Source organism: Lissotriton helveticus, chromosome 5_1, assembly GCF_964261635.1.
Source record: "Lissotriton helveticus chromosome 5_1, aLisHel1.1, whole genome shotgun sequence".
Classification (NCBI taxonomy): Eukaryota; Metazoa; Chordata; class Amphibia; order Caudata; family Salamandridae; genus Lissotriton; species Lissotriton helveticus.
The window spans coordinates 105243115-105259147 of record NC_136065.1 but is presented as its reverse complement, the minus strand read 5'-3'; the positions used below and the strand labels follow the sequence as shown (position 1 = coordinate 105259147).

At 47.3% G+C, this 16033-nt stretch overlaps 1 protein-coding gene across 5 annotated transcripts in view; it reads right to left on the bottom strand.

Moving 5' to 3' along the window:
* GOLGA1 (golgin A1) overlaps positions 1-16033 on the bottom strand; it is a 413603-nt gene that overhangs the window by 125150 nt on the left and 272420 nt on the right. For all 5 annotated transcript variants that reach the window (XM_078641823.1, XM_078641827.1, XM_078641825.1 and 2 more), the window contains one exon: positions 7637-7739. In XM_078641823.1, the coding sequence (XP_078497949.1) occupies positions 7637-7739 (103 nt within the window). The remainder of the gene's footprint in view (positions 1-7636; positions 7740-16033) is intronic.

Genomic DNA, 16033 nt, shown 5'->3' with positions numbered 1-16033 from the left:
AATGGGATTAGTGGGAGAGGGGGAAAAGCGTATGCAAATTTGTTGGACCAATTTATCCATAACGCATTGCCCTGCGACAGGTGATGTGGGTACCTGGACGCGAAGCTTTGGCATTTTGCGTTCTGATGAGTGGCAAATAGGTCTATCTCTGGTTGTCCCCATCTTTGGAAGAATGGCTGCAGTATTTGTTGGTGCAGTTCCCATTCGTGTATTTGTTCCGACTGTCTGCTTAAGATGTCTGCTATCTGGTTTTGAACTCCTGGTAGGTGTTCGGCTAACAGATAGATGTTTTGAGGAATGGCCCATCTCCAAATCTCCTGTGCTAGTCTGGATAATTGGAGAGAGTGCGTCCCCCCCTGTTTTTGAATATAATACATTGCTGTCATGTTGTCTGTTCTGATCAGGACTGCTTTGTGGATAACATGTATCTGAAAGGCTTTCAATGCTAGAAACACTGCCAGTAGTTCTAGATAGTTGATGTGCAGTGTTTTTTCCTGCACACTCCACCTTCCTTGTACTGTGTATTTGTCCATATGTGCTCCCCATCCGGTGAGCGATGCGTCTGCTGTTATTGTCACCTGTGGAATTGGCTCTAGGAACGACCGCCCCTTGGTAATGTTTGTTCTGTTCCACCACTTCAGAGAGCGGTGTGTGCGGTCGTCTACCAACACCAGATCCGTAATCTGTCCTTGAGCCTGATTCCACTGTGTCGCTAAGCATTCTTGTAGCGGACGCATTTGTAGTTTTGCATATGGTATTAGCAGTATGCAGGATGACATCATACCTAGTAGCTGCATGAACACTCTTGCTGTTAGTGAGTGTTGTGGCTGAAATCTCTGAATGATTGTAAGCATTGCTTGGACTCTTATTGGGTTGGGGTACACTTTGGCTTTTTCTGTGTCTATGGTAGCCCCCAGATATTGTTGAACTTTGTTTGGTTGTAGGTGTGACTTTGTGTAGTTCACCGTGAACCCTAGCTGGTGTAGTAGCTGAATTGTCTTTTGTGTGTGTTGCAGACACTCCTCTTGCGACCTGGCTTTTATTAGCCAGTCGTCCAAGTATGGGAAGACATGAATTTGTTGTCTTCTTAGGTGAGCTGCTACCACTGCCAGGCATTTTGTGAACACCCTTGGTGCCGTCGTGACACCAAATGGGAGGACTTTGAACTGATAATGTTGTCCTTCTACCACAAACCTGAGGTATTTCCTGTGGGCTTTGTGAATAGGGATATGAAAGTAAGCGTCTTTTAGATCCAGTGTAGAAAGAAAGTCCCCTTTCTTCAGTAAAGGAAGTACTTGTTGGAGCGTGACCATGTGGAAATGTTCCGAATTTATGTATGCGTTGAGAGGTCTTAGGTCCAGTATTGGCCTTAGAGACCAGTCCTTTTTGGGGATTAGGAAGTATAGGGAGTATACTCCTGTTCCCTGTTGGTGCTGTGGAACCTTCTCTATGGCATGCTTTTCTAGCAGTGATATTACTTCCTGTTTTAACAGTGTCAGGTGATCTTGTTTCATTGGACGCTGTTTGGGGGGGGATGTTTGGTGGGGTAGCTGTGAGTTCTAGGCAATAACCATGTTGGATAATTTGTCTTACCCACTTGTCTGATGTGATGTTTTCCCAGACAGGTAGGAACTGTGATAGGCGTCCCCCTACCGGTGTTATATGGTCTGGGGGAAGCTCTATGAAGTCACTGTTTTGGGGTTGGAGAGTTGCGGTTGTTGTTGTTTCCGCGACCTCTACCCTTGTTGTTGTTACCCCTGTATCCACCTCTAGAATTACCTCTGGGTGATGTAGGTGTAAAAGAGGTTTGCTGTTGGTTTGTACCTGTACTTTTGGATCCTCCTCTATAGGTGGATCTACGAAAGGAACCTCTTTGTGTCGGCTGCTGCAATGCTCCCATTGATTTAGCCGTTTCTGTATCCTTTTTCATTTTTTCTAGGGCCTCATCTGTCCCTGTGCCAAAAAGTGTTTTCCCATCAAAAGGTTGATTAAGTAACGAGGTTTGTACCTCTTGTTTGAATCCTGACACTCTGAGCCATGCATGTCTCCTTAGCATGATGCTTGTATTTGTCGACCTTGCCGCAGTTTCTGCCGCGTCTAGGGCGCACTTTATTGAAGTGTTAGTAATTAACTTCCCTTCTTGTATAAGTTGATCAGCTCTCTTTTGATGTTCTTTAGGGAGATGTTTGATGAGTGTTTCTAATTCATCATAATGCGCTCTGTCATACCTTGCAAGTAGTGCTTGCGTATTAGCTATGCGCCAACTGTTTGCCGCTTGAGATGCTACTCTCTTGCCAGAGGCATCTATTAGTTTAGACTCTTTGTCAGGAGGTGGCGCTTCTCCCGTAGATAAAGAGTTTGCTCTCTTGCGAGCGTTTGTGACCACTAGTGAGTCTAGAGGAATTTGTCCCTTAATGTATATTGGGTCTTTTGGAGCTGCCCTATATTTTTTATCAATTCTTGGGTTCAATACCCTAGCCCTCACTGGGTCTTTGAATATCTCTGATGTATGACTGAGAAGGCCTTTTAGCATTGGTAGTGTTCCTGATGTTCTTTGTGCAGTAGGTAGTGTCTCTAATAAGAAGTCCTGTACTAGAGGTTCTGTATGTAGGTCTACCTTATGAAATGTTGCTGCTCTAGTAATGAGTTGTGCAAACCCAGTATTGTCATCAGGAGGTGAAGGTTTTGAGGGATATGACTCAAGGTCGGTATCATTACCTGATCCCACATTATACTCCTCCCATGGGTCTGCCTCCTCTGGGATTGTGTCCTCATCATCCCCAGGGTGTCCCCCCTCCCCTGTGTCACTTTCTCCATCTGTTGTAGGTGTAGATGGACGTGTGGGAGGAATATCTGGCCTATTGTGAGGAATAGGCGAAGATGGTGTGTGAGGTTTGGGAGAAGGGGGAGGAGTTGTATTCGTCCCCATTGTTCTCTTCTTTGGATGAGCCTTGTCGTCCAAATGTTCATGTTTCCTCTTTTTAGGTAGCTCTGTGACTACCTTGCCAGTCTTTGGGTCAATAAACAAAGTCTTTTGTTTAGGATCCGTTCCGTGTTCCTGTGTCGGTACCGCAGTTTTCGGTTCCGAAAGGTGTCTTTTCTTTGAAATGTCCATTTGTGTTTTCGGTGCCGAAGTTTTGTTCGGATCCGATTTCTTCGGTATCGAAGATGTCCCCGGTGTCGAGGGTGTTTTCGGCGCCGAAGCGTGCTTCGGTGTCGACATGGACTGCTTCGACTTCGAGCTTTCCTTGACCTGGTGCTTCGGTGTCGATGTGGTTGGTTTATCGGAACCGGAACCACTATGATGGGGGACCGAGTGTTTCGGTTTCTGTTTCGTTGCCGGGCTCGAAGGCGGGGCGTTGGAAACTTTTTTCGGTTGTCTGACCGGGCTCGAGGGCGGGGTCGACACCGTGCGGGGTCTGTTTTTCGGTAAAGGGACGTCGTCACTCACGGTTTGTTGGACGTCGATCTCCTCGACGTCGGACTCGTCCGCTTCTGACCCCGCCTCGTCGGCCTCTTCTTCCTCCTCTTCTGGTTGCTGGTCCTCGAACAGCTCCGGGATTGCTTGTGACTGCATTCTCGATACCTCGTGTCTTCGGGCTCGACGGTTTCTAATCGTCGACTTTGACGAGAACGCTGCACAGGCCTCACAGTCCCTGGATTCGTGTTCAGGGGACAAGCAGAGGTTGCACACTTCGGGTAGGTCCTTGTGTGGGAACTTAGCACCACACGTTGGACATTTTTTGAATGGAGTCCTTTCCATGGACCCCGGGCTGGACTACGTCGAGTTTCTCGTAGTCGTCGTCCTTCGAATCGCGTCGGTATGGAGTGAAGTCGCGTTCGATAACGATACCGTCGATTTGGAAAGGAATACGCGCCGGTTATAACCTTCTTTGTTGAAGTCGGTCCGGAGCGCTTCGATCCTCATCCGAACCTGATGGCGGAAAAAAACAATCTAAGGATGGAGCCGATGCCCATGCGCACTAACACCGAGAGGAGGAGTCACCTATGACGACAAAGACTTCTCCAGAAGAAAAACAAAGTGCAATCATCCGAGCCCAACACCAGATGGCGATCTATTCATAAATGTACCATCTGCAGCCCATATGCCTCGAACAAACAAAGTTGCAGGGAGCATATACACGCAGCTAGCGACCACCCACTGCCACCGGGTGCTAGTCGCGTCGGATGTTATCAAGTTCAAGAACCTTCCCCTACACAGTATTCATCATAAGCGCAACACCAAATGAACTAGAAAACTTCAAAGGATGCCACCGACTACATTCTTTCTGTAACAGATATTTAAGGGCTGACTGGTATTATGGATCTTGGGCCAAGGCTGATACGTTTGTTTAGTCGATTCCATAGGACAAAAAGGGTAAAACAAGGCAAAGGAAAGTTCACGCAACTGACTCTGGTCTTGGTTGAGACGACCATAGCAAAAGCTTAGCAATTCATTGCTGGCTGGCAGCACTCACAATGGCCTTACGTTTTGGGAAATGTGAAGCTTAGAAAATGATCAGAAATAAAATGTGGGACACAATCATCTCTGCAATATTACAACCAACAAGGGGAGCGGGTGAAAGTCCTATTACATCCCCAATGACACACCTCCGTGAAGCACTGCATTCTGTAGAAAGATACACTGTAATGCTATATGGGAGCAAAGGCATTAGTAAGAGATAAGGGGAGTCAGTTAGAAAATATATTAATGAAAGGGATGGACACCGATGATTGTGCCTGTGCCTGAGAGAGTTGGAATCTTAGATTATAAATATATAGCTAAGGCGTTTCAAGATTCTTTTGGGGACGCTTTGGCAGATAGATCACTTCACTTCACGAATTACTTGCTCTTGGGAGATTTTAATTTGCATCTAGATGTTATTGACTCGGTGGAATCAGTTGCGTTCTTCGAAACTCTTCAGATGGCTCAGTTCTCCCAATGGGTGGAACATCCGACCCACCAAGGGGGGCATATTCTTGATCCCATCCGCGCTAATTTCCCTATATCTACGGGGAAGCCCCACCAGGTGGTTTGGTCGTACCATTTCCCCATATTCTGCTTGTGGAAGGTCAAGGCCTGTCACGGGCAGCCATCCACCACCGTCCCCCTACTGCTAGGAAATTGGACGCGGGGCAACTCAGCGACTGTCTTGCTGCTGGGCGGCCTCTCCTTTGGGGCAGCCTGGAAGAGAATGTGGCCAGTTTTGCCGATTGGATTTCCGACTCGGTTAGTGCCATCTCTATCCCGGTGCATAGTAAGCTCAGGAGAGAGTCCCCATCTAAGCCTTGGTTTACTTCGGAGCTGAGATCACAAACACGCCTGTCAGATCCTTGAAAGAGCTTGGCGTTCCAGTGGCTACTGCCCCATTGCTAAACAGGCACTTAGAGCTAAACAGAATCTTTATTACTCTTCTATTGGCCTAGCCAAGGGCTGTTATTTCTCGGCTCGTATTGAGCGGGCCAATAATAATTCCAAGGAAATATTTGCCATAGTTCAGAGCTTTGTGGCTCCTAGTGCCCAGGTGGCGGTGATACCATCCTGTCACCTGATGTAATACCTTGGTCAACTTCTTTCAGGAGAAAATAGTCTGCATCCAGCAATCCTTTTTAAGCGGGCCCAATACAGTTTTGGCTGCTCCTTTGGGGTTACAGGAGAAGGAGAGGAGTGCCACCTTTTCGGCATTCTGCCCAGTGGATTTAACTACATCACTTAGAATTTTGAAAGCACTCAAATCAGGCTCGCCGAAAGACCCTTGTGTCGCTAGGCTACTGGCGGAGGTGGCTGACACAATTAATGGCGAGGTCAGTCTAGTGATTAATCAGTCACTTCGCGAGGCCAGGGTTCCGTTATCTTGGAAGCAAGCACTAATCTTGCCCCTCCTTAAGAAACCGTCCCTTGATCCAATGTCTCCGGCCAACTATCGGCCTATCTCGCTCTTGCCAAGTTTGGCTAAAGTTTGTTAGAAGATCGTGACATCTCAGCTTACCAACTATGTTGAGGTGGCAGGTCTGTTACACCCAGCGTAATCAGGATTTCGTGCGGCCCATAGCACGGAGTCTGCGCTTGTGGAGGTGACTGAGGCGATCCGTGAGTGCCGGCGGGAGAGTAGCTTTGGTCATGCTCGATCTCTCGGCGGCATTCGACACGGTGCCTCACTCTTTACTTTTGGATCGCATAGTGGCAATTGGTATCTCGGGTTCGGCTTTGAGCTGGATTCGAGCCTTTTTGGAGGGCAGATCACAGCAGGTGTGGTTGCCTCCCTGCGCATCTACACCGTTACACCTGGCCACCGGTGTTCCTCAGGGGTCATCCCTTAGCCCTATTCTTTTTAACATCTATGTGACTCCGCTGGTTTATCTTGCGGAGTCCCTGGGGGCTAAGGTGATGGCCTACGCTGATGATACACAACTCTTGTTCTCTTGGAAGAGGGGAGAGGATGCAGTGGAGGCTGTGCAGCATTCCTTAGCCTCGGTGTTTCATGGGCTAGCAGGCGCACAGTTGATGTGCAATGTAGAAAAATCGGAGGTACTTCTGTATGGTTCATTCCCAGTGGATTTCAGGGAGAGGCTATGGCTCTCTAACTACCCATGTCCTACGGTGAGCAAGGGCTTTGCCAAAAATCTAGGGGTTTGGTTCAATGAAGATTTGAAATTTGCTACTCAAATAAAGAAGTTGACAGGGACTTGTTTTGGGACCCTCAAAATCTTGAAGAAATTCCTTCCTCTGCTGCCAGCGAGCGCCAAAGAGACGGTGGTCAGAGCATTGATCCTGTCTCGTCTAGATTATGCTAACGCCTTGCTAGTCGGCAGCCTGACTTATTTGACCAGGAAACTTCAAGTAGTCCAAAATGCGGGCTCTAGACTGCTACTGGGATTGCCTCGTAAACAGAGTGTTCGTTTTCATTTACGTACTCTGCATTGGCTCCCGGTGGAGTCTCGCCTCAAATTTAAAATGCTTTCCATGGCTCACCGTGCTCTGTATGGACTTGGTCCTAGCTATTTGCAGAAGCGATGCGCATTCTATAAACCTTCCCGACACCTGCGCTCATCGGATCAGCTGCTTATGCAAAATCCTCGGTTCAACCGCCAGAGGCTAAGCGGTAACTCATTTGTCCGCAAAGCCGCCTTGCCCTGGAACTTATTACCAATGATTTGAGGATTATTCACGATCCGTTACTTTTTAAAAAAAGTTAAAAACGCTGCTCTTTTAAGACTGACATCGAGTATAGATAAATACTACCTTTCTGGAGTTAGCGCCGGGACACTTTTAGTAGCTGGGCGCTGTACAAATAAAATATAACATAACATAACATAACACATATGTTCACTTCCAGATTGTCAAGTAATACTGATGCAAAGGCTACTATACTACGCTTATCTCATTTTTGGTCAAAACAGAAGAAAGATAATACAAAAATACTGAATTAAATTCGTAGGGTTATTTTTTTTATCTCACACACTTGCCTCCATGAATCCTAAGATTAGTGAGTGTACTGTGTTCTTCTGTGCATGCTTCTTCTCCAAACTGACAGGAGGATAGCATAAAATAAGATTGACGGCTACCAACTTTGCAGTATGGAGATGTGCAATCAACAAGCAGCTGTAAAATCAGCAGTCTAAAACTATCTCTTACCCTGCTTCAGTTTGTCTATTTCCTCTTCTTTTCCGTTCACCTCTTGCTGTTTTTCATGGAGAGCCTCATCTTTCTCCTGAATTGCATATTCCAGATTTGTCACCTAAAGATGAAAAATATGCTATTTGTTTGGTCTAACAAGTTTATTTCTGGAAATACAGATATATCACATACCGGCAGAGTTTGCACATTGTATTAGAAAACCATGGGGCCCAATTGAGAAAAGGGTAATGTTTCAGATTCTGCAAAGCTGAGAATGAATTGAGAAAATCCTAGGAGCATCAACTACACCATATTCACTAAAACCAATAATCAAGTGCATCCCACTGCATTTATAAGACCCACATAGCCAACTAAAGAAAGACTGCAACCCAGCAGCCCACACTGACACAAAATGCTCTACCAAGTAAATTACATAATCACAAAGAACTCGACAGCTGCAAAATGTAAAATACATATGAAGCTTATTTTAAACTCTTTCCAGACCAAAACTAGGACTCTCGTGTACCCAGACATCATTCAAAGGAATAGGGTACAAAGTGTTTCTTTACTCGCAGCCAAGTGTTAAGAAAGATAAAACATGCTACAGGTAACAAGTAGCAAGTAAGGCGAGCTAAACTGTAATGATCATGACCAACAATTATGACATGCACCATCGCTGTCAATACAGAGCAGATCACAGGTGGTATGCATCTGGTGACAACCATCTGCAAGAACTAAACAATTCAGACAATGGAATCAACCACATACTGTCTCCTAAGGTACAAATCAATAAGTAATGTACCTACATTTTCACACAAGCAAACTGCACAATGAGCTGATCATCCGTGTGTGTTCTTTGGCATGCTCTATGTAGAAGCTCAGCACTGTCTTAGGGTCCAAAAGATGGAGTCTCTCCTCCCTCTTAGAGGGGTGAGTGGAGCATAGAACACCGGCAGGGTGATGGTTTCATTGACGTGGCTTGGCATCACAAGTATTTGGCTTAAAAGATATCCAAGTCAGCAGAACCAGCTTGTCAGGAAAGAAGGTGGTATATGGTGGAGCTTATTGACACACTGTGTCGAGGCACTGGCAATGAGGAACAGTTTTGATAGAAAGGAGCTGTTATGGACACCTGTGGAGCAGTTCAAACAGAGTGCACAGTTAGTAACCACTAGATTAAGGTCCCACTGAGACATCACAAAAGGAGGAGGAGGAAACGTGTTTAAGCACTTTCAAAAATCGCAGCACACCTGGTGACTTAAGCAAGGGTGCCTGATCTGTCAACCATGAAAAGGAAAACAGGCATTAACAATGCCCAAAGCAAAACCTTGCAGGCAAGTGCCAAAACAAACATGAGAACGTCAGATCATTTGGCCTTCAGGGGATAAATCTGGTTACTGTCACACCAAAGCACAAATTCATCCCAACTAAAAGCCTATGCAGTTTTTGTCTAGGGATGGCTGACTGTCAAGAGGACATCAACTACCTCAGGAGGAAGATCACAGGGGTTCAGCTGTCACTGCTCAATTTCCAAGCTTGAAGGTAGAGATTGCGAAGGCTCAGCTGCAAAATCTTGCCATAAGGACCAGCCAGATTGAAGGACAGGTGATCAAGCCCAGGAGCTCTGGATACCAGATTCTCCGTCCTCATTCCAGACTCTCTAGGATGACTTTGGCCCGATGGTTGCGGATCTTCTTGAGCATTTGGGGCAGGAGTGGTATTGGTGGAAAGGCATACAGGAGTCCAGAGTTCCATGTGAGGTGGATTGTATGTCTGAGCGAAAGCGTCCTTAGAAAAACCAATGCGCTTTAACAGCTGACATTGTGTGTTCTCTGCGGTGGCAAACAGATCTAGCAAAGGTTTTCCTCATTCGTGGAAGAGACATCTCACTACCTCCAGGTTTACCTGCCACTTGTGATCCATGAGGCATCAATGTCTGAGCCACCCCGGCATTCACAGTTCCTGCCATGTGGGAAATTTCTTGGTGGTCCAGCCACTTCCAGAGGGGTAAGGCCTCATGGAACTGGGACCGAGATCTCAACCCGCCCGGTTTGCTGTATTCCATTACAGTGGTGTCCTCTGTGAGCACTTAAACCCACTGCCCCTGGATGTATGGATGGACGGACAGGTACATGGAAATAAGCGTCCTGCAGAGGTCTGGAGGCAGAATGAGCGGCACAATAACATTAGCCGTGGTGGCACCGCATCCTCCACTACAAAACTGCTCGATTTACCTGGGGAGGCTGGACAGGCTGGCAGTAAGGGGGCACCACATTCAAAGCTACAAAAGGAGAAGTGGAACTCTTGCAGGTGGCAAGGTGGTGCGTAAAGGCCAAAAGAGCATGCAGTCACCCTGATCACCTTAAAATGCTTTAAAGCTGATTCAGCCATGTCCCCAAACAAGTGAGTCCATCGAAGAGCATGTCCATCAGTGAGGACTGGACAATGCCTGAGAACCCAGTCGATTGCAGTCACGCACATGGTGAATGCGAATGGTGGTGCCTATGGCCCGCCCATGGAATCGATGGAGTCCAAGCCACAACAAATCGAGAACTTGGCCACATCCCGGCCGCCTGGAATCACCTGAGTGAGTGTATGTATATCATCACATCAACATATCAAGCAAAAGGAAGGGTGACTGAGAAAAGGAACCACCAATACAATTCAATAAAAAAAACTCAATTTCATTTAATAAATGCTCATATTAAAAACAAAATACACAACATTATTAATGTTACATACAATTTAAATTAAAAAACACAAAAATTAACTGATTACTCAAAAATGACACAAATTATTCATATATTAAAAAGGACCAAAAAAGTGGCAAACAATGTGTTCCGACGCGCGTTTCGGCGTTTCAAAGACGCCTTCCTCAGGAGCAACAAAAATTTTTTCTGAAATAATTAAAAAATTTAAAGACATAATCAATTCTAAGAAATCACAGTTTGAGATTCTCAATATCACATATCATAAGCAGCACAGTCACATTTATTATAATTTTAACACAGCCAAAAATAGTTAAAAACACGAATTAATCAAATGTTAAATGGATTCCTAAATGGCACACCTTCCCTATTTGCTATGGCAATATCAATAATTGCCAAACAAAGTACACATCTAATATACATATTTGAGCAGTTGCTTGGTAACTAAGTTACAGTTATCGAGAAACCCCCAACAGCAATCCCCTACCTTTGAACCAACGATGAATGGTATTAGAGGTTCTATCAACCCAAAGGGGCAAAGATAAATTTGTCAATGATTACTAATAGCTCAATTAGTGGATCATAAATATGGCCTGGTTAATTCGAAAGATATACTACCATGACTGGGTGGTCATATAAAACATTGACACAGATTGCTGTTAATGAGTAGTCTAAGGATTTTAACCTAATTTGTAGATGCCATATAACACACAGTCGATTATCTCTATTTTCAATCTCAATTATATATGATGTAGTACCCCTTAAAACATGGGTACTCAGAAACTTCCTCTCGGGGGCCGAATTTACAGTGTTGTTTGTGGCCGAGGGCCGCACTGGTGGGGGCGGGTCTAGAAAGAAAAAAACTGTGACCATGAAGTTGAACACAGGCCCCTGCAGCGGACGCGTTTATCCACTGAGCCAACAGACCAGCATACACACACATCTCTCTCTCTCTCTCGCTCTGTCTCTCTCTATTTCCCTCCCACTCTCTGTCTCCCTCCCTCTATCTCTCTCTCGCTCTCTCCTTCCCTCTCTCTCTGACTCCCTCTGTTTCTCTCCCTCTGTCTCTCTGTCTCACCTCTCTTTCTCTCTTTGTCTCCCTCCCTCTCTTTCCTTCCCTCTCTCCGTCTCCCTCCATGTCACCCTCTATCTGTGTCCCTCTGTCTGTCTCCCTCCCTCCCTCTGTCTGTCTCCCTCCCTCCCTCTGTCTGTCTCCCTACCTCCCTCTGTCTGTCTCCCTCCCTCCCTTTGTCTGTCTGTCTGTCTCCCTCCGTCTGTCTGTCTCCCTCCGTCTGTCTGTTTCCCTCCGTCTGTCTGTCTCCCTCCCTCTGTCTGTCTCCCTCCCTCTGTCTGTCTCCCTCCGTCTGTCTGTCTGTCTCCCTCCGTCTGTCTGTCTGTCTCCCTCAGTCTGTCTGTCTCCCTCCGTCTGTCTGTCTCCCTCCGTCTGTCTGTCTCCCTCCGTCTGTCTCCCTCCGTCTGTCTGTCTCCCTCCGTCTGTCTGTCTCCCTCCGTCTGTCTGTCTCCCTCCCTCTGTCTATCTCCCTCCCTCTGTCTATCTCCCTCCCTCTGTCTATCTCCCACTCTCCCTCTTTCTCCCTCTGTCTCCCTCTGTCTGTCTCCCTCTCTCCCTCTGTCTGTCTCCCTTTCTTCCTCTGTCACCCTCTGTCTCCCTCCGTCTGTCTCCCCCCCTCCGTCTGTCTCCCTCCCTCTGTCTCCCTCCTTCTGTCGGTCTCCCTCCTTCTGTCTGTCTCCCTCCTTCTGTCTGTCTCCCTCCTTCTGTCTGTCTCCCTCCCTCTGCCTGTCTCCCTCCCTCTGCCTGTCTCCCTCTGTCTCCCTCCGTCTGTCTGTCTCCCTCCGTCTGTCTGTCTCCCTCCGTCTGTCTGTCTCCCTCCGTCTGTCTGTCTCCCTCCGTCTGTCTGTCTCCCTCCGTCTGTCTGTCTCCCTCCGTCTGTCTGTCTCCCTCCGTCTGTCTGTCTCCCTCCGTCTGTCTGTCTCCCTCTGTCTATCTCCCACTCCCCCTCTTTCTCCCTCTGTCTCCCTCTGTCTGTCTCCCTCTCTCCCTCTGTCTGTCTCCCTCTCTCCCTCTGTCACCCTCTGTCTCCCTCCGTCTGTCTCCCTCCCTCTGTCTGTCTCCCTCCCTCTGCCTGTCTCCCTCCCTCTGCCTGTCTCCCTCCCTCCCTCTGTCTGTCTCCCTCCCTCTGTCTGTCTGTCTGTCTGTCTGTCTGTCTGTCTCCCTCCGTCTGTCTGTCTCCCTCCCTCTGTCTGTCTCCCTCCCTCTGTCTGTCTCCCTCCGTCTGTCTGTCTCCCTCCGTCTGTCTGTCTGTCTCCCTCCCTCCGTCTGTCTGTCTGTCTCCCTCCGTCTGTCTGTCTGTCTCCCTCCGTCTGTCTCCCTCCCTCTGTCTATCTCCCACTCTCCCTCTTTCTCCCTCTGTCTCCCTCCGTCTGTCTGTCTCCCTCCGTCTGTCTGTCTGTCTCCCTCCGTCTGTCTGTCTGTCTCCCTCCGTCTGTCTGTCTGTCTCCCTCTGTCTGTCTGTCTGTCTCCCTCCGTCTGTCTGTCTGTCTCCCTCCGTCTGTCTCCCTCCCTCTGTCTATCTCCCACTCTCCCTCTTTCTCCCTCTGTCTCCCTCTGTCTGTCTCCCTCTGTCTGTCTCCCTTTCTTCCTCTGTCACCCTCTGTCTCCCTCCGTCTGTCTCCCTCCCTCCGTCTGTCTCCCCCCCTCCGTCTGTCTCCCTCCCTCCGTCTGTCTCCCTCCCTCTGTCTCCCTCCCTCTGTCGGTCTCCCTCCTTCTGTCTGTCTCCCTCCTTCTGTCTGTCTCCCTCCCTCTGCCTGTCTCCCTCTGTCTTTCTCCCTCTGTCTTTCTCCATCTATCTCCCTCTCAGTCTCCATCCCTCCCTCTGTCTGTGTCCCTCTCTCCCTCTGTGTCTCTCTCTCTCTCTCTGTCTCTTTCTCTGTCTCTCTCTCTCTCTCTGTCTCTAAAGCTGTCTGCATCTACCTCTATCTGTCTCTGTCCCTGTCTCTGACCCTACCTAGCTCTGTCTGCCCCTGTCTCTATCTGTCTCTGCCTCTATCTGTCTGTCTCTATATGTCTTTATCTGTCACTATCTCTATCTGTCTCACCTCACCCGGCTCTCACTCCCTGCTGCCCTCTGTCACCTCACCTGGCTCTCACTCCCTGCTCTGCCCTCCCACCTCACCCGGGCTCTCACTCCCTGCTGCCCTCCCACCTCACAAGACTCTCACTCCCTGCTCTACCCTCCCACCTCACCTGGCTCTCACTCCCTGCTCTGCCCTCCCACCTCACAAGACTCTCACTCCCTGCTCTGCCCTCCCACCTCACCCGGGCTCTCACTCCCTGCTGCCCTCCCACCTCACAAGACTCTCACTCCCTGCTCTGCCCTCCCACCTCACCTGGCTCTCACTCCCTGCTCTGCCCTCCCACCTCACAAGACTCTCACTCCCTGCTCTACCCTCCCACCTCACAGGGCTCTCACCCCCTTCTGCCCTCCCACCTCACCCGGCTCTCACTTCCTGCTGCCCTCCCACCTCACCCGGCTCTCACTTCCTGCTGCCCTCCCACCTCACCCGGCTCTCACTTCCTGCTGCCCTCCCACCTCACTGAGCTCTCACTCCCTGCTCAGCCCTCCCACCTCACAGGGCTCTCACTCCCTGCTCTGCCCTCCCACCTCCTTCACCCGGGCTCTCACTCCCTGCTCTGTCCTCGTACCTGAAACAGCTCTCACTCCCTGCTCTGCCCTCCCACCTCCCTCACCCGGGCTCTCACTCCCTGCTCTGTCCTCGTACCTGAAACAGCTCTCAGTTCCTGCTCTGCCCTCCCACCTTCCCTCACCCGGGCTCTCACTCATTGGTCTGCCCTCTCACTGCTCTGCCCTCCCACCTTCCCTCACCCGGGCTCTCACTCACTGCCTGCCCTCTCACTGCTCTGCCCTCCCACCTTCCCTCACCCGGGCTCTCACTCACTGGTCTGCCCTCTCACTGCTCTGCCCTGCCACCTCCCTCACCCGGGCTCTCACTCCCAGCTCTGCCCTCCCACCTCCCTCACCCGGGCTCTCACTCACTGGTCTGCCCTCTCACCGCCTACTTTCTACATAATATTTGCAGATCGAGTTTATCACATTATTATAACGGTAAGAAGAAGCCGTAGAAACTGTGTAAGCTTCTTTTTTATTTAGTAAATGGATCTTTCAGTAAATATCATAACTCATGTCCTCCCTATTTAGATATTAGCTGAAATCGATGAGGAATACCTTTATTTAGACTCAAGATTTACCAGGCAGTTTGAGACAAGAACACTAATCGGTGTATCTGCTTGCATCACATAATGTAAGTTATTCCCTTGTAGTGATCTATACAAACTCGACGACAAGACACATAGAGGTATAAACAACGGGACTTATATGTTGTCCTTTCTTTTTTCATATTTACGTACTATTATAGTTCCGAAGATATATATGAAATAGAGATTGTTATCTTTCTGACTTTGGAAACTACACGCTGCGTGGAATTACCGCACGTTTTTATTAAGTGAGTATATTTTGTGAATTAAAAATAGAATCACATTTTCTATAATGAAGCAAAAATCATATAATAGAAGTGAGAAATAAAACAAGCTTCCTATATCTTGGGCGAACCGTTGAAATTTGCTAATAGAAACCTCTACAACCTATGTATTAAGGGGTACTACATCATATATAATTGAGATTGAAAATAGAGATAATCGACTGTGTGTTATATGGCATCTACAAATTAGGTTAAAATCCTTAGACTACTCATTAACAGCAATCTGTGTCAATGTTTTATATGACCACCCAGTCATGGTATTATATCTTTCGAATTAACCAGGCCATATTTATGATCCACTAATTGAGCTATTAGTAATCATTGACAAATTTATCCTTGCCCCTTTGGGTTGATAGAACCTCTAATACCATTGATCGTTGGTTCAAAGGTAGGGGATTGCTGTTGGGGGTTTCTCGATAACTGTAACTTAGTTACCAAGCAACTGCTCAAATATGTATATTAGATGTGTACTTTGTTTGGCAATTATTGATATTGCCATAGCAAATAGGGAAGGTGTGCCATTTAGGAATCCATTTAACATTTGATTAATTCGTGTTTTTAACTATTTTTGGCTGTGTTAAAATTATAATAAATGTGACTATGCTGCTTATGATATGTGATATTGAGAATATCAAACTGTGATTTCTTGGAATTGATTATGTCTTTAAATTTTTTTATTATTTCAGAAAGAAATTTTTGTGCTCCTGAGGAAGGCGTCTTTGAAACGCCGAAACGCGCGTCGGAACACATTGTTTGCCACTTTTTTGGTCCTTTTTAATATATGAATAATTTGTGTCATTTTTGAGTAATCAGTTAATTTTTGTGTTTTTTTAATTTAAATTTTATGTAACATTAATAATGTTGTGTATTTTGTTTTTAATATGAGCATTTATTAAATGAAATTGAGTTTTTTATATTGAATTGTATTGGTGGTTCCTTTTCTCAGTCACCCTTCCTTTTGCTTGATATGTTGATGTGATGATATACATACAGTTTATTTCCCTGTCCTAAGGAACTATCATTCCCGATCAGGGGGTCCTTGTTGTTTGCATTATAATCACCTGAGTGAGAACAGGCCAAAGGTCTTTGGGAACACTACGAAAGACTTGTGCCACCAAATCCAAAAGTG